The following is a 26,540-nucleotide window of genomic DNA, read 5'->3' as shown; positions in this document are numbered from 1 at the left end:
CAATTTGGAACTATACCCAAAGGACTATAAAACTGTGTGTACCCTTTGATCCAGCAATACCACTACTGGGTCTATATTCCAAAGAGATCATCAAAAAGGGAAAAGGACCCAGATGTACAAAAATTATTTATAGCAGCTCTTTTTTTGTGGTGGCAAAGAATTGGAAATTGATGGTGTTGGGAGAATTTTCCCATGGGAGTTCTAGCTTCTCTTGGCAGAAGCTGAGGGTCACAACCTGTTGCGTGGCAAAAACAAGGAAGTCTCACAAGACCTCTCCTTTGCTGACATGCAGCTCCCATTGTTGGCTCGGCTCTCCTCTCATTGGGAGAAAAATTCTACTCATACCCTGACACGATGGCTGCAGCAGTCCAGCAGACTTGGTGATTGGCTATCATGTGGAGATCATGCTTTGATCAAGTGTTTCTAGGGCTATAAAAGAAAGCTACTAGCACTTAATAAACGGAGCTTCTGCCATCTTGCTGTTCCCCGCCTCATCAATGCGCCTCCGGGTTAAGAGTATTGAGCTGGTCTCATGCTCACCACTGCAGTGGCCGCATCAGAGGGGATGTTCATCAATTGGCGGATGGCTGAACAAGTTGTGGTATATGAATGCAATGGAATATTATTGTGCTGTAAGAAATTATAAGCAGGTGGATTTCAGAAAAACCTGGGAAGACTTACATGAACTGATGCTGAATGAAGTGAGCAGGAGCAGGAGAAAATGCTATCCAAGAACTATGGAGTCTCAAGTCCTGATTTCAAAAGTTCAGTCTGTAGAAGGACATTAATGATAATGAGATTGGGCTAACTTTTTTAAAAATCTTGTTCAGATGCTACCCAGGTGGGGAAGCCATTGTCCTCTACTCAGGTTTGGGTGGGAATCAATTTTTTTGAATAGATTGCCCAAGACTGGGTATAACTTAGAAGTAAAGGTCTAGATGACTGACCAGAAAGTCACGTGAGCACAGATCCAAAGCCAGGGGTTGCCCTATATAAAACAAGCTCAGGAAAATACTGCAGACAGAGGTAAACCCCAAGTGCTGACAACTGAGAGTTTGTCTCAAATCCAAGGAATCATTCCAAGACAGAGTACTCTTATGGCCACTGAGTATTGTCCACTCTCTTTCCCCCTCTAGTTTTCCTCCTTGGCACAGTTATTAGCTGGGATACTCAGGACTGTCATAAGGTGTTGAAAAAGTAACTATGGAGTGAAGTGAGCAGAAATAGGAGAACGTTGTACATGGCAACAGACAGGTTGTGTGATAACTAACTTTGATAGACAACTCTTCTCAGCAGTGCAAGGATCTAAGACATCTCCAAAAGTCTCATGATGGAAAATGTTATCCACATCCAGAGAAAGATCTATGGAGTTAGAATGCAGATTGAAGCATACTATCTGCTATTTTTCTTTCTTTTTGTTTTGTTTCTTCTTTCATGTGGTTCCTCCTATTGGCTCTAATTCTTCTTTACAACATGAATAATGTGAAAATATGTTTAATAGGAATGTATATGTAGAGCCTCTATCAGATTGCATGTCATCTTGGAGAGGGAGGTGGGGAGGGAGGGTAGAAAATTTAAAACTCAAAAACTTATGGAAATGAATGTTTAAAACTAAAAATAAATTAATTTTTAAAAAAAAGAAGAAAGAAAAACTAGGTATGTACCCTGAATTAGATTCATTCTTTTTCCACTCTTGTTTCTGAATTGTTCAAGGAGAGCTGGAACATAGAGTTGTAAACTGGGACCTTCATGCAAACATTAAAAATACATAGCAGAGATATACACACACCTTGGGCAAGTAAATCACAGCCTCTTTGACCCTCATTTTCCTACCCTACCTTGTTTAGTAACTAGCAGAACCCAGGTCCTCTGATTCTATGTCTTTTGTTCTTTCAATTATACTCAACTGTCTCATAGAAGCATCAGTTAAGGAGGGATTCACCTATCCCTTGAGTTTCATATGAATGAGGAAATCTAGATGCAGAGGCTAAGTGACCTTCTAAGGTCATACAGGTCAGAATGCAAACCAAGGTCTTCTGCTGACAAATCCAGGGTCTCTGCCCTGATTTCCCCTCAGTTTAAGGTAGAAAACCAGGCCACTGATCTCTCCACTTCACTTTGCCATTGATAACCTGGCACCCTCCTAACCTTCTTACACTTTAATCTCCTTCGTGTAGTCTTTGAGGTAGGAACACTGGCCTCTTTCCTGTTCCTCTCACAAGACACTCCATGTCCTGATTCTAGGCATTTTAACTCTTTGTCTCCCATGCCTGGAACTCTGCCCTCCTCATCTCTGCCCCATGGCTTCTTTAGAAAATTCTATTTGTCAAAAAAAAAAAAAAAACCTTCCTTTGGCCTCCCTTAATTCTAATGTCATCTTTCTGTTGATTATCTCTTATTTATCCTGTATATACTTTGTTTGTAGATGGTTGTTTGCACGCTGTCTTTTCCAATGGAAGGGTTGAGTTACATGATTTTAAGGTCTCTTTCAACCGCAGTTCCTATGATCCTAAATTCTCTGCTGCCCCATATTACCCTCTAAGATATGTGCTCTATTGTAGTTGCCCACTTAACTCACAATTGAGAGAAATGATTATCAATAACCAATGATTTGGGGCTATCCAGAGTTCTCACCTTTTTTTCTAGTCCTGATTTCAAAAGTTCAGTCTCTTGAAGGACATTAATGATAATGAGATTGGGCTAACTTTCTTAAGAATCTTGTTCAGATGCTACTCAGGTGGGGAAGCCATTGCCCTCTACTTAGGTTTGGATGGGGATAAATCCTTTGAACAGATTGCCCAAGACTGGGGGTAACTTGGAAGTAAATGACATAATCAAAGTTCATTTTAATAGGGTCAGCCCCTCATTGTAATATTCATTCTGTCATTAATTATTAACCACAGCTGACTGCCACCATTGGAAACATCCCTCTTCCAATGGGTATCTAAGCTGCGAACCTGCTGCCATAATTGTCTTTGGTCTAAGAGAGTTGACCAGATGACCATCCTTTTATTAAAATGTTGGTATCATTAAATTCTCCAGAAATTATATCTCTTGAACTTTTAAAATATCACACTATAATGAAAAAATATTAAAAACCCAAGACCAGAAATTTAGAGCTAAAAGAAACCTTAGTGATCAACTAGTACAAGCATCTCATTTTAACAGATATGCAAATGGAGGTCCAGCAAAGGACAATGATTTGCCCAGGGTTACACAGGTAGCCAATGGTAACATCACTTAGACCCAGGTTCATGGATACGTACTGCTTATCTATCTTTTCACCATTAGAAGGTGAGTTTTTTTTTCTTATGATAGAGACTATTTTTGCCTTTCTTTGTATCCCCAAAGCTTAGAACACTGATTGGCATACAATAAGCACTCAATAATAAATGCTTATTGACTGACTGATTGACTGATTACAGAAGGCTGTTTCTCTGACTGTGTATCATTCACTAGTAGAGCACTTCCCTCTTACAAATTCATTACAATTTCCTATGGACAAGGACACCAGAGGCTTGCTCTGCTGGTCCTCAACTCCAGAACCACGCTCTCAACTTTTAGATTATTTTTCCAGTCCCCGCCTCCAGATATGTCTATTAGGACCAGCAAGATAGCAATGTTTCTATTGGAGCCTGTGATGGGAGAAAGGATGTGATGAAAAACTATGTACCTTGAACTAGATTCATTCTTTTTCCACTCTGAATTGTTCCATTATACAAGGAGAATTGGAACACAGTTGTAAACTGGGACCTCCATGCAAATGTTAAAAATACATAATAGAGAGAGGGGAATACTCACAAATCAGTGGGCATATAGATCCAATAAATAAATATTTTTTTAAAAAAATAAACAAAGAGGAGGCAGCTAGGTGGTGCAGTGGATAGAGCTCCAGTCCTGGAGTCAGGAGGACCTGAGTTCAAATCTGGCCTCAGTCACATGATACTTACTAGCTATGTGACCCTAGGCAAGTCACTTAACCCTAATTGCCTCACCAAAATAAATAAATAAATAAAATAAACAAAGAGGAAGTGAGGTCTTCAAAGCTGATTTAGAAACTTCTAAAAAATGTTTGGTGAGTAGTAATAGAAATATAAAAAAATTATTCATTGAAATGAATTTAAATATAAATGGTTACTAAACAATTTTAGGTAGTTGTAATGATGTTCAATATCAAGTTCTCAATGAAAATTAATTTAAATAGAAAAAAGGTTGTATGGCTATACTTTCAGACATAATCAATGTATTGATGACTTTGCTTGACTAAATTATTAAAAGGAAAAACTGAAGGGTGTGGTGATGAGTTAGTGACTAAGGACAGAAGATATGTATACATATACACACATATATAATACATACACACATACATATATGTATGCATATATATATCTTAGAAAGAAAGAGGGAAGGAGGAAGGAGGGAGAAAGAAAGGAGGGAAGCAAAGAGGAAGGAAAGAAAAGAGGATCAATAAAATATTCAAAAATAAAAAAAGTTCAGAAGGGGACAATTTTGTTACACCTTGTTAAGAAATATACTTAAAAATAAAATATGTATCAAGTTATAGCTTCATATACAATCCTTTTTTATTCTTTATGTTTTGAAAAGCTCATATTTGTTAATACTGCTAATTTCAGAATTAAAATATTATGAAAATAGAGTGAGGGACAAAACTATTGTGAAAAATGTATTACTTCCTTTCTAATATAAAAAAATTTCTAACAGTAAAAAATCCACAAAAATTCATAGTTTCAGAGCCAGAAGAGCCCTTATAGATCATCTTGTACAATCCCTTATTTGATAGGTTAGAAAACTGAGGCCCAAAGAGGTTACATGAACTTGTCTGAGGACACAAGGTGAAAAGAAAAAGAATTGTGACTTGAATCCAGGGCTTCTGTCTCTAAATCTGGAGGGTTGTTGCTGTAGTTGCTGTTATTGCTTTCCCACTGTACCATGCTACCCACCCAAAGAAAACAACACAATATACAAAATAAGAACTAAGACATTAGTGGAAGAAAAGGTTGTAGAAACAGCATGGTGTTGAGAACCAAACAGTGAATTTTAAGACCAAAAGTCTAGGGTTTGAATCCTGATTCTCCTACTTAGCATCTGTTTCCTTGGTCAAGTAATAATCTCTCTGAGCCTCAGTTTCCTCATCTGTAAAAATGAGTGACTTGAACTGTGACCTCTAAAAAACATTTTATTATTATTAGTATTGATATTATCATTGTAACACAGGACCTTTCACAAAATAATATTTACTTCAGAAGATATAATCACAAATACACAAACTTATTCTCTCCCCAACACACAGTAGGTATAATCCTTCTCCCCACCTATACCACCTCAGTCTCTGAGGAGAGGAAGGGAATTAGGTTCATAGCTTAGCTCATTTCTCATAGATCAGTCCCAGTTTCAAGTCCAAAGCACCCTCTGAGATTTCCATGCCAGGGTGACTGGTTGAACCATCCCACAAACAATCCTGGGTCCCAGGTCATCTTGGCTCAAACCCTCAGGTATCCCTGGATCCCTGCTTTAGAGGACAAACAACAGAGAACAGAAATAAACATCCTAGGGCCATTTCTTTGAGAGAGGATTAAAGAGAAGAAGGAGCCGGGTGGGGGGGGGGAGGGGAGTAGTGACTTCTCTTACTAGCCCAGTTCATGGCATCCAGGCTGGGCCCCGCACATCAGAGCTGACAAAATGAAAACAACAGAAAGAGTGTGGTAGAAAAGAGAGTAGTCGACAAAGGAGGAAAAAGAATGAACAGCTCAGTTACACCAGGTTTAAAAATGCAAGCAGTCAATTAAAGGAGGCTACCCCACTTGGGGAGACAGCAGCTTCCATGTTAGGCAAACTGACCATGCAGAAAAGACCTATTAGGGGCACCTCCATATTAACCCGAACTGCCCCAGAGAAGCCTGAGTTAACATTCTCTTTTTAAAAATACAATCAATTAGCACTTTTTTTTTAAATAGCCCTCCCTATCTGACCTACAAGGAAGTTGAATATGCAACATGTCCGGGGGAAGAAAGGTGTTACATATAAGCACAAGATGTTAATACTAGTGAAGATTAGCTGTGTTTGCCTGTTTCATAAACTCATCCTGTTTGTATATCTTACGGCTATAAGGCATCATATTTACATCATTACAAATAAGATCTGAAAGCTGCCTACCCACCCTCCTTGCCAAATTTAAAAAAAAAAAGGGAAATAAAGGGAAGATGGTCATCAACCTAGGAACACTGAGGAAAGTTCACATTAGTGGGTTTCTGCTGAACCTGGCTGCATACCATGTTTATCAACACTCTCTCCTGCCCTTGTTTAACAGAGGAAATAACTTGTTATGATTAAATAGAGCTCAATGCTGGTAAGATCAGATAAGGAGAGCTGGACAAAAATGTTTCCTCAGCCAGCATTCCATTTCCCCCCATTTGGCACAAGCACCCAGTTTTATTTTGGAAAGGTCAAATAAGTGCCTTGGCCATAGGGCAATGTTTTCACAGTTTTGAGGCTACAGCCCCAAGTCTGGCTCTTGGTGGTTCTGCTTTAGCTGTCCTTTTCACGTAGTTATCAGTACACCAACACGGTTATCCATAGATGCAGTACCCTACACAAGAAAGCCCAACATGAGATAAGAAAAAAAAAATCATCACCCAATAACACTAAAAAGCCCACTTTTCAAAACTCTTCTTTTGCAGTGCCCCCTAAATACATTAACAAATGTCAAGTGTGCTTTTGAAAATGCAATGATCTTTTAACAGTTACTCCTTAGAGAAGGTTGGCAATCAGAAACTAGGGGCAAGACCATTTCTTAGAAATCAGTCCCCAGGGCAGTAAAGCACAAATTGCCTGGGTTACATGAGTGGTTCTACCAGACAGTTCCTTGAGGTCATTGTGACATCAATCAATGAATCAATTAAGCACCCCTGGGTGGATATACAGACAAAAGTGGAAGTCTTTGCCCTATAAAAGATCCCATTATCTGCATGATCTTCCTGTGGACTGGAGACCCAAATAATGATGTCCAGTCAATGGGGTAGAAGACAGTCGCCCACCATTCTTCTGCTTAAGATCATGGCCCCATCAGTCTGAAGTTGGGACCAGGCCTCTCTGGTTCAGGCCTCTCTGTCATGGAGGAGAGAGATCTCATGGGACAAGCAGTTGGTTTTCAGTGACTGTTTCTTTGAGATCTCCAAATGACAAACTCTTCTACAGACTGATCCCTTACCCACCATTTGCTGGGTGCTCTGTGTGAAACAGAGGAAATAACACTGGACTGGGAGTTGGGAAACCTCTCTTGAATTCAAATTACATTTCTGCCCCTAAACAGTTGCTCGATGTTGGGCAACATAATTCAATGAATGTTTGCTAAGCACCTATCACTGCTAGGCACTGGAGGAAATGTAACATTTAGTAACTGAACTCATGGGGTTTACAGTTTGGTAGAGGGATAAGACTTACACATAGATGATAGTAATCGACAATTCCATCATGTTTTAAGGTTTACAAAACACTTTATGTGGATAGTATCATTTGATCCTCATGATAACCCTGGAAAATAAATACTATTCTCATTTTTTCTACTTAATAGTATTTTATTTTTTTCCAATTACATGTAAAGACAGTTTTCAACGTTCATTTTTTTTTAGATTTTGAGTTCCAAATTTTTTCTACCTTCTTCTCCCTAGGATGGCAAACAATCTGATATAGGTTATACATGTACAATCTACTATTCCCATTTTACAGGTGAAGAAGTGGAGGCTCTGGTTAAATGACTTGCCTTGGACACATAGTAAGTGTGAAAAGTAGGATTAGAACCCAGATCTCTTCTGACTTATTCCAAGTCCAGTACCCTTTCCACTATATCAAGTTACCGGAAGAAAACTATGATATCAAATAATATGAGTCATTTCACCTCTCTAAAATGAAATGTAAAGGGTGGTGGTGTGTGTTGTGTTTTGCCCATGTAAATCACATGTGTCCACCTGGGTCTGTCTGGATATGAGTTAGAGGGAGGCATGAATAGATATCTCTAGTCATCTTCTCCCTCCCTTCTCCAAGGGAAACTTTGATTCTTTCCAGGAGGGGAAGCAGGAGGTTAGAGTCAGAGGCTAACCATTCTGTTCTCACCAGAATTACATCTACCCTCCTCCCTAAATATTGTTAGTGGGGCACCTAGGTGGCACAGTGGAAACAGTTCTGGCCCTGAAGTCAGAAGGACTAGAGTTCTAATCTGATCTCAGACACTTACTAGCTGTGTGATCCTGGGCAAGTCACTTAATCCTGTCTGACTCCATTTCTCATCTGTTAAAATGAACTGGAGAAGGAAGCGGCAAGCCACTCCAGGATCTTTGCCAAGAAACCCCCAAATGGGGGTCATGAAGAGTCAGACATGATGGAAATGACCCAACAACAATAACTAGTCTTATGATTCTATATTTGCCATGTTGGAATGTTAAAGTAAACACACACATTTCCATATCCTATCTCTTCCCAAATTGCAGGTACAGAATTTGCTAGCTGAAACAGTCACTCAATCACTCAATAAACATTTATTAAGTGCCTTCTCTGTGCGAGGCACTGTGCTAAGTTCTGGGGACAAAAAGAGAGGCAAAATATAGACCCTTCTCTCAAGGATCTCATACTCTAATGAGGGAGATAACATGCAAATAGCTATGTATAATCAAGTTATATACCAAATAAATTGGAGATAATCAATAGTGGGAAGAGACTAGAATTAATGGGTTGGGGGTGTGAAGTAAGAATTAAGATTTATTCGGCCCTGGATTCAGGAGGACCTGAGTTCAAATCCGGCCTCAGACACATAACACTAGCTGTGCGACCCTGGGCAAGTCACTTAACTCCATTGCCTAACCAAAAAAAACAAACAAACAAACAAACAAAAAAAACAACTAAGATTTATTGTAGCAATTGGGATTTTAGCTGGGTCTTGAAAGAAGAAGTCAGGACAGCCAAGAGACAGAGATGAGGAAGGAGAGTATTCCTATGCGTGAGGGACAGCCAGGCCAAAGAGGTGAAAATCAACAATCCAGTTCAGTTTAATTCAATTCAATTTAACAATCCTGTATTAAGTGTCCACTAGGTGTAAGGCACTGTGCTTTAAAAAAAAAAAGCTGAAATTTGGTTGAGGATTGGATAAACAAATTGTAGTAAAACAATATAATGGAAATAATATTGTGCTTTAAGAAGAAATCAACAAGTCAGAAAAGAATAAACGTGTGAATTTGGGCAAATCACTTAAACCATATTGGGTCTCAGATTCCTCATATATAGAACGAGGAGGTTAAAATAGATCATTGAGGAGGTACCTTTCAGTTTTAGATCTACGATCCAATGAGCCTAAGAAGCATTTAAAGTCAGTGGCATGAGAAAAACAAAATCCACAATGATTCCAGCAAAGTAGAGGGAAATAACCAATAACACGACAAAAGAAACTGAAATCTGCATAATTCTAATAATCAGGAAGCTTGGCCCTGGGGAAGAACTCAAGTTCTCTCCCCTTATGGCAGAGGTCCAGGCCTATGCATGTGGAACATTGTCTATCTATATTGTCAGAGAGGTTGGGTGTATTGATTGATTCAATGTGACTGCATTTTTCTGTCTTTTTATTTTAATCTTTGTTACAAGGGATGGCTCATGATGTAGGTGAGGGGAAAGCGATGGTTCAGAAGTCAGGGTGATATAAAAACAAAAGATAATAATTAAAATAAGATAAATTTGTATAGTCTTTTAAGGTCCACAAAACACTTTTTGCATATTATTTACCTATCACAATAACACTTTGAGATAGTGATTATGGATGGTATTATTCCTCTTTTATAGATGAGAAAACTCAGAGAAATGGAATAATTTGCCTGTAGTCACAGAGCTAGTTAAGTCTTAGAGGTAGGATTCAAACCTGGGTCTTCTTAATCTATCATCTGTAAAATGAGGATAATACCAACGCCAGGATTGTTGAGGATTGAATGAGAGAATGTTGTCAAGCACTCAGCACAATAGTAGGTGCTACATAAAATTCTAGCTATTATTATAATTATCATCATTAACATCCTCATCCTCATTCCTTAAGCTAGGCATTGGGCTACAAAGGCAAAGGCCACACAGTTCCTGCCCTAAAGAGTTTATATTTGATCACCGCAAATCACATAAATAGATAATGGCACACCCAGGACTAGAATTCTAGATTTCTGATTCTCAGCAATCAGTCAACACATTTGTTAAGTACCTAATATGAACAGAACACCTTCCTAGGTGTTGGGGAGCTAGACAGATAAATAAAAAATTGTCCCCATCCTTAGGTACTTGAGGTGTAGACTTGCTACTGTAACGCATTGCCAAACCTGCTCCTGGTTAAAGTTCTCATTAGCTGGGACATTTGTTAGTGATAGTAATGAACCTTCCATATTCACTTCCACCAGTAATCTGTCTAGATCATGTTCTTTCATGCTTCCTGGTCTATTTCTGGCTTCTATAGCTTTAGGCCAAGAGATCTCATTACCTGTTACTTGGTCTTTGTCCAGCAGAGGAACTGATAGCGTAATACCCAGTAGTACTTTGAGGTCATTAGCACTTGGCAGGGCAGTGTTTCTATGGAGCCCTGGTCGTCTGCCTCCATTGGTGGGGGCTCTTGATTTGGAAATGGCTAGGGCCTTTTATGTATGTTTAGGTCCTAAGTTCAAAACACTAGGCCATCTAGTTTACTGAACATCTCTTAGAATGATTGAGAAGATGGAGGCAAATGAAAATAACTCAAGTTCCACCTCATACCCAGTAAATTGTAAAAACATGAAAAAAAAGATTAATCCTGGCTTATAGGAAGGCATATATACTAATACACTATTGGTAGAGTTATGGATTGGTCTAACTACTCTGGAAAACAACTTGGAACTCTGCTAGAAAAGTGACTAAATTGTTCATATCTTGTGACCCAGCAATAACACTGCTGGAAATCTATCCTAAAGAGGTCAGAGACAAAGAGAAAGGTCCTACATACACAAAAAAATAGTGGCAGCAGTACTTGAGATAGGAAGAATCCATAAATTAGAAGAGTATCCATCAACAGGGAAATGGCTAAAATAAATGGATCTAGTAAAGTAATGGAATACAATTGAACCATAAGAAGAGATGAATATGAACAATTTAGAGAAATCTGAGACGTGTATGAACTGAAATAGAGCAAAGGACACAGAACCAAGATAAGAGTGAACAAAGCAATTATGATAAAGGAAAGGAAAACAACTCCAGAAGACATCAGAATTCAGATCAATGAATCTACCAACTTTGACTTACAGTAGGGTAGAAAGAGTAGTCCAAGGACCTGGGAATTAAACCCCATCTCTTCCACTGTGCAACCTTGATCAACCAGCATTGATCAATCAACAAGCATTTATTAAGCTCTTACTGTGTGCCAGGCACCACATATATAAAACACCAAGGATACAGAGGAAGGCAAAAGTAGCCCCTGCCCTCAAAGAGCTTATATTCTAATGAGGTAGACAACTGGTATGTATGTACCTATAGATACATATATACATACATAGATAATATAATATATACACACACATACCTATTGATATATATAACTATTGATACATATGTATTTATGTGTGTGTGTAAATATATGTATATATATGTGTGTGTGTGCATGTGTGTATACATATATACACATGTATATATATAGATATATATCAACTAGGTGGCACAGTGGACAGCGTTCCAGGCCTGGAGTCCTGAAGACTTGAGTTGAAATCCTGTCTCAGACACTTACTATGTGACCCTGTGCAAGTCACTTAACCCTGTTTGCCTCAGTCTCATCTGCAAAGTGAGCTGGAGAAGGAAATGGTGAACTACCCCAGTATCTTTGGCAAGAAAACCTCAAGTGTGGTCATGAAGAGCTGAGCATGACTGAAAAAGGATTGAACAACAACAACAACATAAATATATATATATATAGTAAATACACAGAGTAGATTGAAAGTAATCTCAGCAGGAAGGGTACTAGCAGTTGGGGGAATGAGAAAGGCCTCCTGAAGAAGGTAACTGAGTCTTGAAAGAAACTGGGGAAGCCGAGAAAGATGAGGAGAGATCATTACACTAGATGGGGACAGCCAGTATAAAAGTAGAGAGACGAGAGATAGAATACTGTGTGTGAGGGACAGAACGAAGGACAGTATAGTCCAATTGTGGAGTACATAGAGAAGAGCAACTACTGGAGTTTACTAAGTTAGGGGAGAAGGACAGAGGAAATGACGTGGTCAGATCTGCCTTTGAAATCACTTTGGTGGGTGAATGGAGGATGGACTAGGATGAAATGACTCTTCCGGGCGTCCGTTTTCTCATTTATAAAATGAAGAGGCTGGGAGAGAGATGGTAGGGAAGAGAGGGAAGGAAGGAAGGAAGGGAGGGAGGGAGGGAAGGAAGAAGGAAGAGAGAAATGGAAGAAGGGAAGGGAAGAGAGAAGAAGGGAAGAGGAAAGAAGGAAGAAAGGAAGGGAGGGAGGAAGGAAAAGAGGAGAAGGGATTCTCTGAAACTTAAAATAATATAATTGCAATTAAAAATTTTGTAATTTACTGAAAGGAGAAGGGAAGAAAAAAGAAAAAGAAAAAAAGAATCTGAAGGAAAAGTCTAGCTCTGGGACAGTGAGAACAATGAAAACAACTGTCAGAGGAGGAAACAAAAACCAACAAACAAATAAAACAAAAACCTGACAGTGGAAGTGAGGAGAAAGGCAATCTTGACACTGAGGGCTCATCCCCCTCATGGGCTTGAGGGCTCATCCCTTTCATAGGGAAACCAAGAGCTGGGGGGAGACAAGAGGTTGTTGAGCCCACGCTTTCCCTGACTGAGGCTCACCACTTGCTCCGAGCTAGAGAGGGTCTGGTCCAGGCTCGAGGCCACACTGTCCCTCACAGGTGGGAGGTTCAGATGGGTCATTTGGAGGAAAGCAGTACTCAGCTGCCTCTGCTGTTCCAAGGTGGCTGACAACTGGTCTATGGCAGTGGCCAGCTGCCTTTGACCTTCTGCCAATGCCCACTGGCCCTTGGTCAATTGGTGATACCCCTCTACCACCCCCTTCAGAACCTCCAGCATTCCCTTCCCTAGGAAGTTAAGAATATTGCCTTCTAGGGCACCAGCAGTGTCAGAGGGCAGGTTGCCACCCATGAGAATCCCTGATGCGAGGGAGACTGTAGCAGCTGGGTTTGTGGAGGTAGTGGTCGTTGGCATGCTCCCTATGGCACTGCCCACAGCAGGGGAGGCTGCAGCAGCTGGGTTTGTGGAGGTAGTGGTCATTGGCATGCTCCCTGTGGCACTGCCCACAGCAGGGGAGGTGCAGCAGGGCTGCCCCAGGGTGGGGTGGCCTGCCTCAGCCTGTGGGTGGATGGACCAGCTGGTGACACCCCAGGAGGCCAACCAGTCACATCAGGCCTCCTGCTTCTTCACCTCTTGAAGGCTACAAAGACAAGAAGAGGACAATCACCCCATCTAAAATGTGGCTCTCCAAACTCTTTTTCAGTCTGCCTTTTCTCCAGGAAGACTTTGTTCTTACCTCTGCCTGTCTACTGGGGAACCAAAAGTCCCTGCAGGGTTACATCTTTGTTTCATATAGTAGCATCCAGAAACTTGGGGCTTCCTCATTCTTTTCATCTAAAAATAAGGAGACTAGACTTTATGACCCCTGAGGTCACCTTCAGGTTTAGATCTCTGATCCTATGGAGACAGGAAGCTGGGTGGTGCAGTGGATAGAGTGCCGGGCCTAGAATCAAGAGGACCTAAATTCAAATCTGGCCTCAGAAATTTACTAACTGTGTGACCCTGGGCAAGTCACTAAACCCCATTTGCCCCAGTTTCCTCATCTGTAAAATGAGCTGAAGGAAATGGCAAACCACTCCAGTATCTTTGCCAAGAAAACCCCAAAAGGGTCATGAAGAGTTGAAAACGACTGAATAATAACAGCAATGTATGGAGACACACCAGAATTGATCCCTGCTGATCTGGAACACTATATAGGGAAAAAAGGGAAAGCTTTTCCAAAAATCCATCAGCTACCCCACCTTATCCTCTACTAATGCAGGTTCTAACTCTGTTTTCAAAAATTCATATTAACTATATAATACTAGCAGCAGCCCATCCAAAACTGAATTTCAAGCTGGGAGGAACATTAGAAACCATCTGGCTCCAAACCCTCATAGGATCATAGCTTTAAAGCTGGAAGGAAGCCCTTTATTTTACAGATGAAGAAAATGAAATTCAGAGAGGACTTGCCCAATGTCACGCAGGAAGCCAGAGTCGGATGTGAAGATATACCCTCCGACTCTTTGTCTAGCTAACACTTTTGACTATAGCACAATGTTATAAGAGAAAACCCTAAGGTGCCAAGAAGGAAAATGACTTGTTCAGGTAGCAAACAGCAGAGGCAAGATATTAATCCAACTTTCCTAACTCTGAATGCATTATTCTTTCCAATACACAATGCTTTTTTCTAGACCTCTTAGTGTTTTCTAAAGTATTTGTTGATGTCATATATGTAGCAATGGTCAAGTGGTTTACCCAGATGGCCTGAGGGGTTTAATTTCCCTTTTCCTTCTCCAGCCTCAGTCCCAACCCCCTTGAAAAATCCAATTTTCCTGTTGTTCCCCGTGACAGAAGGCCCCATGACCCAGGCATGTGATCTTTGAGAAATTCCAGAACCCAGAGCAGGACACAGATGAAGGAATCTACCTGCTGCTTTATCAGCAGAAGGAAGCGGTTCTGGGGCCAGGAGAGCCGTAGCTTGACTTCCCTGATTACCTTTCATCCTTCTGGAATGCCTCTGGCTCACAGCTGCTGGAAGTCACTTCAGTGCTCCGGTAGATTGGCCCTGCTAGCCTGAGCCTTAGCTATTTCCTCCAAGAGTCTCCTGGGTAGTAGCTACTCTGCTTCATTCATTCCCATCCTCACTTTGCTCACATGAGCAAAGCCACTTTGTACTCCAGATGCAGAAAGTGCTAGAGAGAGGATCAGGAGATTTTCCCAGCTCATCTACCATCTCAGGGGCCTCTTTGGGTTTGCTTCTCAGCTTATCAGCTGGACCCTTTATCTGGCACTGAGCATAGGCTATCATCTATTGCCATGTTATTCCATTAAGTGATAAAAATTTACATTTTGCTCTAAGTTATACTAAGCACTTCACATTAACTCACTTCCATGGATCATAAGATAGATATAGATCTGGAAGGAAGCTTAGAGGTCATTTGAATGAATCATCCTCATTTTACAGATGAGGAAACTGAGTTTCAAGGTGGATTAAGGGGTTTGACCAGAGTCACATGGTTATTAAGTGACACAGCCAGGATCCAAACTTGTGTCTTCCAGGTTTAAGTCAAGACCTCTTTTTGAAACATCATTCTGTATTCTATGGATAGGTACATATTATTTTGGGCAGCTAGGTGGCCTGGTGGATAGAGTGCCAGCCCTAGAGTCAGGAGGTCATGAGTTCAAATCCTGCCTAAGACACTTCCTAGCTGTGTGACCCTACATAAGTCACTTAACCCTATTTACTTCCGTTCCTCATCTATAAAATGAGCTGGAGAAGGAAATGGCAAAACCACTCCAGTATCTTTGCCAAGAAAACCCCAAACAAGGTCAAAGAAAGTCAGATACGACTGAAACGACTCAACAATATGCTGTTTAGCCAAGGGCAGAGACCATAATTTTTTGTACCCATATCTCTTTGTATATCTTTCACATAATACTTTTCCCTATAAGCAGGTGTTCATTCATGTGTTCATTCAATATGCATTTATTAAGCACTTATTATGTGTTGGGAACTAAGGATACAAGACCAAACAGGAAAAAGTCCCAGTTCTCAAGGAGCTTACATTCTGTTGGGGGAAATAACATGAACATAGAGAAGTAAATAATGTATGTGTGGTCACATGCACAGAAATGCATACATGTATATTTACACACACAATACATATATGTATGTGTACATATGCACATAGCTCTAGGTATATACACATCTATATGTATGTATATACATATATGCATATATGTGAAATAATATATGTGGCCACATACACAGTATAAACATTGTGCTGAGAGGCAGCTTGTCATAGTGGAGAGCTGATTTCTGAGATGGGAAATCTTGCCTCTGACACATACTGGCTACATGCTATGGAAGGGGATGGGAAGGCAATAAACATTTATACAGAGCCTACTATGTGCCAGCTAGATGGTGCAATGGATAGAGTGCCGGGCCTATAGTGAGAAAGATCGGAGTTCAAATCTGACCCCAAACACTTTTAAATCTGTGTGACTCGAGGCAAATCATTTATCCCTGTTTGCCTCAGTTTCTTTGTTTGTAAAATGAGCTGGAGAAGGAAAGAGCAAACCACTCCAGTATCTTTGCCAAGAAAAACCCAAAAGGTGTCACAAAGAATCAGACATGACTGAAAACTGACTGAACAACTATGTGCCAAGTACTGGGCAAAGCCCTTCACAATTTCATCCTCAAAACTACCCTGGGAGGTAGGTTTTATTATTGTCTGCCTTTTACACTTGAGAAAAATGAGGTAAACAGAGGTTAAGTGACTTGCTCAGGGTCACACAAGTGTCTGAGGGAGGATTTGAACTCAGGTTTTCCTGACTCTAGACCCAGCACTCTATCCACTGGTTACCTAGCTTATCCTGGACAAGTCTCTTAGCCTCTTAGTGCCTCAGGAGCATCTAAGACGTAAGTCACAGAGCAAGGGGTGATTTGTATTTGTGGAGGAAGTTTCCTTACTCAATGTTGCAAGCACAGGTAAAATCATAAATCCTATCCTCTCCAATATATATACATGTATGTGTGTATGTATATGTATATATACAGACATACAGAAAGAGAAAGAGAGCCCTATCCTGTATCTCTCTTGCATCTTTACCTGGTTGTGCTGGGCAGTCTTCTACAATCTTCAGCTTACCATCTTCTACCTTCTTTATTGTCTCATCTACTTCTTGCTCTTCCTGATGCTCTCATGCCCGGTTGACCGCAGGTTGGTTCTCCAGCAGCTAGGAGAGTTGTTCAAAATATGGGCAGGCCTGGGCAGCTGTCCTTGAATTTAGGCCTGCTGCCTTTGCCCTCCTGTAAGATACCTGGAGGGCTTTAAACTTGCTCCAGCATTGCTGTGGTGTCTGCAGGTAGCCTGACTGCCAAAGCCTCTTGGCCACCTCAGCATAGGTTAGAGTATTCTGCCTGAGTGAGCGGAGGCAACTCAAGAAACCTGGTTTCTCCAAGATGGACAAGAGGAGCTTTGTCTCTTCTGTAGTCCAGTGGACAGCAGGCAAGCTTAATGGATTAGTGTGTAAGGATCCAACTCCTTCCTGATCCTGCAGTGCGACCCCCGAGGCTGATGCCCAGCTTAGAGGGACCTGCACCATTTGGCTTTGTGATGGAGTGAAGAGGGAGGCAGAGTTGATCCATGGCCCGAACTACTCCCAGGTGAGGCAGAGATTCTACTACACTCGCCTTGGCGGACAGAGGTAGAGAGCATCTCCAGGGTTCAGTCTGACCTCTCTCTGCTAGAGATCTAGAGGCCCTTCTAGGAGTCCTGTACAGGAGGCACAGCAGAAGCTGAGCCTTGCCCAACTGATGAAGAGCTGGCTGATGCAAATAAGGTGGATGCTGCATGGGAGGATATAAAGGATGGACTGACAGTGGACAGTACTGCACAGGGTACCAGAGGCTCTAGAAAACCTTCAGGAGAAAAGGAGAGAACTTATTAGCTAAGATCTGGTTAGGCCTGCATTTCCTGATCCTAAAATTCTCTACTTCTCCTCTCTTTGATCTCTTTAAACTCACTCAGCCAGCCAAAAATCAACTAGCCCTACCTCAAGACCTAGGTTAGGTCAAAGATACTCACTCAAACTCTTACCACAATGGCCTGTGGCAGTTTTCCTGCTTCCAATGCTAGTCAAGATGGTAGCCTGTGAAAAAGACCAGAGGACCAGTAAATCCAACCTCCTGGCTTCAGTCGTTTCTTCTCCTCCTCCCCTCACCCATGCTTTCATTGACTGAAACAGCTAGACTGACAAGCAAGCCCACCCTCAAGGAAATATTTATTGAGCATCTTTTGTGGGCAGAGTATTGTAGTAGGTGTGTTAGAGGAATACCAGAGAGGATAAAGCCCCAGGTCTAACTTAGAAGAAGTTTACAAAATAATTGGATACATCACAACCACCCTCCATCTACCCACTCCAACCACACCCAAAAAAATGACTTGACAGTAAGTGTGAAATAATATAATGGAAACTGAATCTACAAGTGCTGAGAAGAAAAATGTGATTAAGTAAGAATATAGAATTTATTGCTGGAGGGAACATTAAAAGATCATCTAATTCAGAGCTTCTTAATCTTTTTTCTGTGTCTGGGACCCCTTGCAAAGACATAAAGCAGGAAAGTGGAATGTTGAGTCCAGGAAATAGTTACTAAGCAACTCTACCTGGAACACAGAGCATGTGAATGGGAAGGAATATTATGAAACATCTAGTCCTGAAAGGAGATGATCTTCTAAGGCAGGTTTGCTCAGAACTAGACTAGAGGGCCTTCCTGGTGATCAGCACAGCATGTACAAAGGCAGATAGGCAGGAAGAAGTTATACGCAAGAGGTAGCAAATAGATTAGCTGGACTGGAGGGAAAGGGCTACATGGGAAAGTAAGACATGAGTCACGTGTTTCTAGTGCAATAAAGGAAGAAAACAGCTAGGAACAGTGGATAGACTGCAGGGCCTGGAGTCAGGAAGACCCATCTTCATGAGTTCAAATCTGGTCTCAAACATTTAGCTGTATGACCCTGGGCAAGTCACTTTACCCTGTTTGCCTCAATTTCCTCATCTGTAAAATGAGCTGGAACCTAAGGCAGAAGATATTTAATTGAATCAGTAAAGTTGTCCCTTATGGATCTGTATCACAAGATTCTTATGGAGAAAAACAAACCAATTAATTATGTGAAGACTGAAATCCAAAAATCACTTCGGTGGATATCTGAAGAGCACCACATTCACACAACCCAATCCCAATGCAGCGGTGTGCTGGTAAATGTTTGAGAGAACATTTCTTATCCAGAAAAAAAATATATGCATGACGTGCATTAAAGTTTAATCTGCATTATTAAAATGTTCTCCTTCAATCACTTTTTAAAGTCTAAACAACCAACAAAATAATAATTTAAGCATTTGTAGCATTTGCCAATTTCCAAAATATAATTGCTCATACTAAAAATGTAATGACGCAGCTAGGGGACACAGTGATAGAATGTCAGGCCTGGAGTCAGGAATATTCGTCTTCCTGAGTTCAATTCTGGCCTTAGACACTTACTAGCTGTGTGACCCTGAGCAAGTCACTTAACCCACTTTGCCTCAACTATCATTTGTGAAAATGAGCTGGTGAAGTAAACAGCAACCCCTCCAGTTTCTTTGCCAAGAAAACCCCAAATGGGGTGATGAAAAGTCAGACACAAGAGAAATGATACAACAACAACAAAATTTAACAATTGACTTTTGGAAGCTGATTTGAGCTGGCTCCAGCACACCCCTACAAACGAGTCTACCACTTCTCGAAAAGTTATTCTCCAGTGCATGATTCAGCCATGGAAAACTGCAGGTTGGCTATATATTTTTGAAAAAATAAGAGAACATTGAAAGTCATCTTTATATTTTAATAGAAGTTACCATTTTTAGGATTAAAATGGTTCCTTTTCTGTTTATTCTGGACCGATAATTTCATCAGCACAGTCAGCTTCTTGCATGGAAACTCCCCTTAAATTTGATACAGATGAGCAATTCATTTGTAATTTATTGATCCTGGGGCAATGAGAAGTTAAGTAACTTTCTCATGGTTATATAGCTAGTATTTATCGGTCAGAACTCAAACTCAAGTTCAAGTCTTCTAAATACCATGTTATGTTCTTAGAGATTAGGATGATATTAGAGGATTGATATTACATCAATGTTGACACTCTAGTTATGAGTATTTATCTCTTTGTTTATGACTGTGTCTCCCTACCTCATCTAGGCTGGGAAAGAAAGTGGCCACTCATGGCAAGACCCCAATATTGACTGGCATGGAAGCTTTGATCTTTAGTTTCTAATCTGGCTAGTTTAGCCTTTCTTAGGCAGCCTGGTGGCCAGCTGCTCCTGGGGATCACCATGTTGGTGTCCAACTTAATGCAGTCACCTGATTGGCTTTAGCCTTACTATAGCTCAGAACACCTAAACACAAACAATCTACCAGCCTCGGGTTCCTCAGCAGCAGTAGGGACTACAGGTATACACCATCACCCCTAGCAATTATTATATATAATGACACAGTTTGCTATCCCTTATATACAGAGATGATGCTACTAACCAAGTATCAGTAGAATATGTGCATTAAGATGTGTTTCTAGTGATGGATTTGGACAATTCCACAGTATCACTTCAAGCTCCAAGCTATATGAACTACTGAACCAGCTATATGGATTGTCCATTCAAGTGCCTATATATGTGTTTATTTATGTATGTATATGTGTGTATATGTATGTTGTTGTTGAATCATTTCAGTCCTGTCTGACTCTCTGTGACCTCATTTTGGAGTTTTCTTGGCAAAGATACTGGAGTGGTCTGTCATTTCCATCTCCAGCTCATTTTACAGATGAGAAATTAAGGCAGAGTTAAGTGCCCAGAGTCACATAGTTAGTGTTTGGGGCCAGATTTGAACTCATGAAGATGAGTCTTCTTGGTTCCAAGACCAGTGCTCTATCCACTGTGCTACCTAGCTGCACCTATATATACATATATGCATGTGAATGTGTGTATACATACATATACACATACCTGTGTTTATGTGTATGTCTATATGTATGTTCATATTGTGGTCCACACCAAGGGTTCTTAATCTGTTTAATGTTATGTACATCTCTGGCAGTCTGGTGAAACCTATGGATCCTTTCTCTAATAATGCTTTTAAATTCATAAAATAAAATAAATAGCCTTCGAAAGGAAACAAATTATAGTCAAATATGGTTTCTAGACAGGAAGATTATAGCCATATGTGATCTGGTAGCAGGTCTAATAATTACATTAATTTCAAAATAGCGATGAATGTAAGTGATATTTTGAGACATCTGTAACAACTATAATGTGATATGAAAATATCAGCAATTTCTATTAGTAACAAAGTCACAGACATTTCTAATAGTACTGTGGTTTGTGACATACATTCATAATTAAAGGAAATTCCATCTGTTTCCAAGCCTGCCAATTTTACCTTTGTAACATCACTCCAATATATCCACTTCTTTACCACCAGGGTGCACACCTGGATTTTTGCAATAACCTTCTGGTTGTTCTGCCTGCCATAAGTCTCTCTCTCTCTCTCTCTCTCTCTTCTCCAGTCCAGCCTATGCTTAGCTACTAAAGTAATTTCCCAGAGTATAGGTCTGACTATATCACCTCCCTACTCAATAATTTCAGAGGCTCTCTATCACCTCCAGGATCAAATTCAAAATCCTCTGTTTGGCAAATAAGTAGCCCATCCCCACCACACACCCATACCTTATATCTCACCCCCCACACACACACATATGTGACACCGGTCTCTTTGCTGTTCCTTAAACAAGATGCTCCATATCTTAAATCTGGGGATTTTCACTGGCTATCCCACAAATGCTCTCTCCCCTCGTCTCCACCTTCTGGTTTCCCTGGCTCCCTTCAAGTCCCTGCTAAAATCCTACCTTCTACCCTAGCCTTTCCAAATCCTTCTTAGTTCTAGTACCTTCCCTCTCTTGATCATACCCTATTTATCACATATATAGCTTGTTTCTATATGTTGGGTTTTTTTTGCATGTCATCTCCCCCATAAGTCTGTGAGCTCCTTGAAGGCTAGGACTATCTTGCCTTTCTTTAATTTCCCATTGCTTAGCAGTGACTGGCACATAGTAGGCATTTCATAAATGTTTATTAATTTATGACTGAGAAAAATGCTACATTTCAGTTAGAGGTTAATAAAAATAAAGATGTAATTTTTTCCCCACCCAAGTTCACCCTGAAAATGTATCCATGGATTCCAGATTAAGCATCTCTAGCCTAGATAACAGGCCATTCATTCACATACATTCATCCACTTCTTTTCTCCAGTTTGGATTGTAGGGATAAACTCTTTTGGGCAATTTTGGATCTCTACAATCTCTTGCCCAGTTCTACTTGTTACTGACAGTACACATTGACCAAAGGCTGAGGTTAAGGATATAATCTGCTGCCTGTGGTCACTGCCTGACTTCCTCATCTAAGGTTTGAAGGTAGGCTTCATTCACAAACCCGCTCCCCAGTCTTGCATCTTAATCTCTTTTACTTCTTGTGTAGGGTAAACCCCATTCTTGGAACGGACCCTGGCACTTTCTCCAAGGACCAACTCAGTGCCACCATCTTCCCTCCATCCCTCTCTCATTGCTCTGTTTGGATTTTCCTCTGGACTGACTGCATTCTAAATTGTACTACAGTTTTGTGTGTAAGCATGTGTATATGTATGTATGTACGCATGTGTATGCATATGTGTATGTATATGTACACACATCCATATATGTATACATGTATATAAATATGTATGTATATAAATATGCATATGCATATATATAAATCAGCATCTATGTGTATAAATATGTAAATATACATGCATTTATATATACATAAATATATACATGTGCATATATAATTACATACCAATGTATGTGTGTATACATATGTGAGTGTGTAAATATATAAATATGTGCACATGTGTGTATATGTGTGCATGAATATATGCATCTATATGTAGATATAGATGTATATGCATATATAAATACATATAAATACATATTATGTGTCTATGTGTGTATATAAATATATACATGTATATGTGTGTAACTATATAAATATGTGTATAAACATATAAATGTGTACATATAAATATATGCACACACATGTGCATGTACATGCATATGTAAATATATAAATGTATATGTATACATAAATATGTGTGTGAGTGTATGTATAGTTTAATAAATGTTTGCCGACTTCCTCTCTCGGCAGAGGTGAGCTACAGGTACAGAATATCACATTTGCTATCAGGCACAGTTTATGTGCTGACTGGTTTTGCCGACTCCTCTTTTCTCTTTCTTTTCTAACCTTTGTTCCACGGGTTGGCTCACCAGGTTGGCAGAAGGGTGGCACAGTCAATCAGTCACGTAACCAACAAACACATATTAAGTGCATACTATGTGACAGATGCCATGCTAGGTGCTCAGGATCCAACTACAAAGAATGCATGAAACCATCCCTAACATGGAGGAGTCTATGCTGTTTCTGGCCGCCATTTCTAAACCATCCCTCCCTACCATTCAGCCACTTAGCCTCACCTCTCCTTGCCCCTCCTCCCTTCCCCACCTGGCACTCTGCCCAGGAACCACCCTGGGATGAGCTAGACATGCTTTCCTTGCTTTTGCCCAGAACCAGCATCCCTCCTTTCCATCTCGCCTGCACGTGTTGCCTTTCTCTTGTTATACTAGAAGCTCCTTGGGGTGGCAAATTTCTTTCTTGCTCTTATTTGTATCTTCAGAGTTTAGCACAGTGGCTGGCATGTTTTTGTTGTTGTTCAGTCATTTCAGTCACATCCAACTCTCTGCGACCCTGTTTGGGGTTTTCTTGGCAGAAATACTTGTAGTCATTTGCCATTTCCTTGTCCAGCCCATTTTACAGATGAAGAAACTGAGGCAAAGAGGGTTAAGTGACTCATCCAGGGTCACTCAGCTAGTAAGAGTCGGAGGACAGATTTGACCTCAGGTCTTCCTGACTGCAGGCCTAGTTCTCTATCCATTGTTCCACCTAGCTACCCCTGCTGGGCATATAGTAAGTGATTAATAAATGCTTTTATTTTTCTTTATCTATTTATCCTGATGGGGAGACAAGTACATATGTGAATATAAATAGAACAAATATAAAGGGAATAAATACTAGGCAGCTAGGTGGTGCAGTAGATAGAGTGCAGAGCCTGGAGTCAGAAAGACTCATCTTCTTGAATTCAACTAAGCCAAATGGTGGATTACACAAAATGACATATGTGACCAACAGGCACATTACAGACTTCACGTAGTGACATACAAGGCCTATAGACACAGGTACAGGTTACACAGATTAACACACATGACTTACATGCAAAGGTACAGGTTATCTACAATGACATCCATGACTCACATATACTTGTACAGACTACATACACTGACACACAGGACTAACAAACACTTAATATGCTACATGCAGTAGCATGCATGCCTAACAGATACATGCATAGACAATTTACATGTATGTGTATAGACTTTATTATTTATGCGCATGACCAATATATAAATATATAGGTTGCATGCATTGATGCATGTTACCAAAACACACGTGTATAGATCACATGCATTGATATACATGTCCAAAAGGTACATGTAAGACTAAAGCTATCAACAGGCATGATCAATAGGCATATGTACATATTCCACACATTGGTATACATGTCCAATAGGCACATGCACAAGCTATACATGTTATTGTATATGACTAACACATATATAGATCACACTATTGATAAACATGACCAAAACACACATAAGACTTAACCTATCAACATACATGACCAACAGGCACATGTACAGACTTACAGTTTGGACAGAAATTGATGGTGCTCATAGGAAATAAGGAGTGTGTTTATCCTTTGTGGCTCATGGAAATCTGCTTCCTTACTGAACAGCCAAAGAACCTCAGGTGCACATACGGAGAGACTCCCTTTGGTGACTTGGAGGCAGCTAATGCAATCAGCTCTGGATTACTCATGGATTCGGGGATTAAGAGTGCCCCCAGTTTCTCCTCCCCACCCTTCTTCCTCTACTGGTCTGTTGGAGGAATAATGAGAAAGCTGGTGAGGGAAGGAGAAGGAAGATTCAATCAGTTTTCAATTAGCTTTCAATTTAAATTCAAATGCAGTTTTCAATTCAATTAGTTTTCTAGTTTGCATGTGGTCAAAGGTCTGGTCAAGCTTGAGGATTATCTGTACATTTCAATTTCAATTAAGCTACATTAGTGCCTCATTAGAACAAATCTGCTGAAACCTGTCCTGTAGACAAACCCATCTGCCTAAGGTAGACTAAGTCGTACTGAGGGCAATAGACTATATAGGCATGGCTATTTTAGTACTTCAGTAATTTTAAAAATCCAAATATTGAATACACTATCAAACACAGTTGTTTTCTTTTTGCTGAACTGCTTTTTAAAGTTTAATTTTTTTTCAATTAACAAAAATTTATTTTTTCTTCCCCCCACTTCTCTTCCTATTAAAACAAAACAAAACAAAACTCTTGTGACACATATTCACTGTAAACCAAAACAAATTCCTACATTAGTAAAACCACTTCACCTTTCTCTTTCTTTTTAAATTTTTGTGACAAGGAATGGCTTGTTGTAGAGAGGCTGGGGAAAGGGAGATATTCAGAAATTAAGATAATATAAAAATAAAAAGTATCCAAAAATTAGATTAAAAAATTTTTAAATAAGCATTAAACTTGAATAAATATTGACCAAAAACCAACTGCTATTTATCACAGTACACAACAGTGTCTTTCAACCATAGTATTGATTTAAAAAAAAAATACAGAAAACTATTCAATAAGGTATATATTGTATAAACTAGCCAATGCACAGAACATTAAAACTCTGATATAAATCAAATACAGTAGCAGAAGTAAGATAGCACAGGAGCAGCTAGGTGGCATGGTAGATAGAAGCCTGGCCCTGGAGTCAAGAGGACCTGAGTTCAAATTTGCCCTCAGATACTTACTAGCTATGTGACCCTGGGCAAGTCACTTAACCCCAATTGCCTCCCCCCCCCAAAAAAAACAAGTAGGATAACAGAATGACTAGAAGACTGGCCTTGAATCCGGAAGATAGGGATTCAATTACTAACTGTAACATATACTGGTTATTTGACCAGAGATAAGTTATTGAACCACTCAATGCCCCTGGTAACACTGCACCCCTATAAGTCACAGATAAACTGATAATCTGAGTTGATGAAGGGAACTTCCACTTTAGGAGTTTCCCACATTTATGAAATTATAAGTCCAGATATATAGATATAAATATAACCATGAATATAAATACAGAGATATACATGTAAGTGAATATATGTATATATATGTGAGAATATATACATGTATGTGTATAACCCAGGCTTTTCTGGGAATACCTATATCACCTAACACAGAGGCACCCTAAGAAGCCTTTGGAGCACATTCATATTGCCTTTACTTCCCCTACCATGTGATTGGCTAGGTAACAAAATGGTCTCCACGTTAGGTAATTTGATTGTGCTCCGAAGGTTCCTCAGGGTACTTCCATGTTAGATGATATGGGCGTGCCCAGAAAAAAAAACAAAAGGTTACACTTATTTATATATAATCATGTGTGTGTGTGTGTGTGTGTGTGTGTGTGTGTGTGTGTGTGTGTGT

At 40.1% G+C, this 26,540-nt stretch overlaps 1 protein-coding gene across 1 annotated transcript in view; it reads left to right on the top strand.

Moving 5' to 3' along the window:
- Nucleotides 1–17,462: 17,462 nt before the first annotated feature.
- LOC114046210 (growth arrest-specific protein 6-like) overlaps nt 17,463–26,540 on the top strand; it is a 126,313-nt gene continuing 117,235 nt past the window's right edge. The window contains exon 1 of the mRNA XM_027866459.1: nt 17,463–17,482. Within this exon, the coding sequence (XP_027722260.1) occupies nt 17,463–17,482 (20 nt within the window). The remainder of the gene's footprint in view (nt 17,483–26,540) is intronic.

Source organism: Vombatus ursinus, unplaced genomic scaffold (assembly GCF_900497805.2).
Source record: "Vombatus ursinus unplaced genomic scaffold, bare-nosed wombat genome assembly UNPS02014781.1, whole genome shotgun sequence".
NCBI lineage: Eukaryota > Metazoa > Chordata > Mammalia > Diprotodontia > Vombatidae > Vombatus > Vombatus ursinus.
The sequence above is the reverse complement of the archived record's forward strand: the minus strand, read 5'-3'. Positions and strand labels throughout refer to the sequence as shown.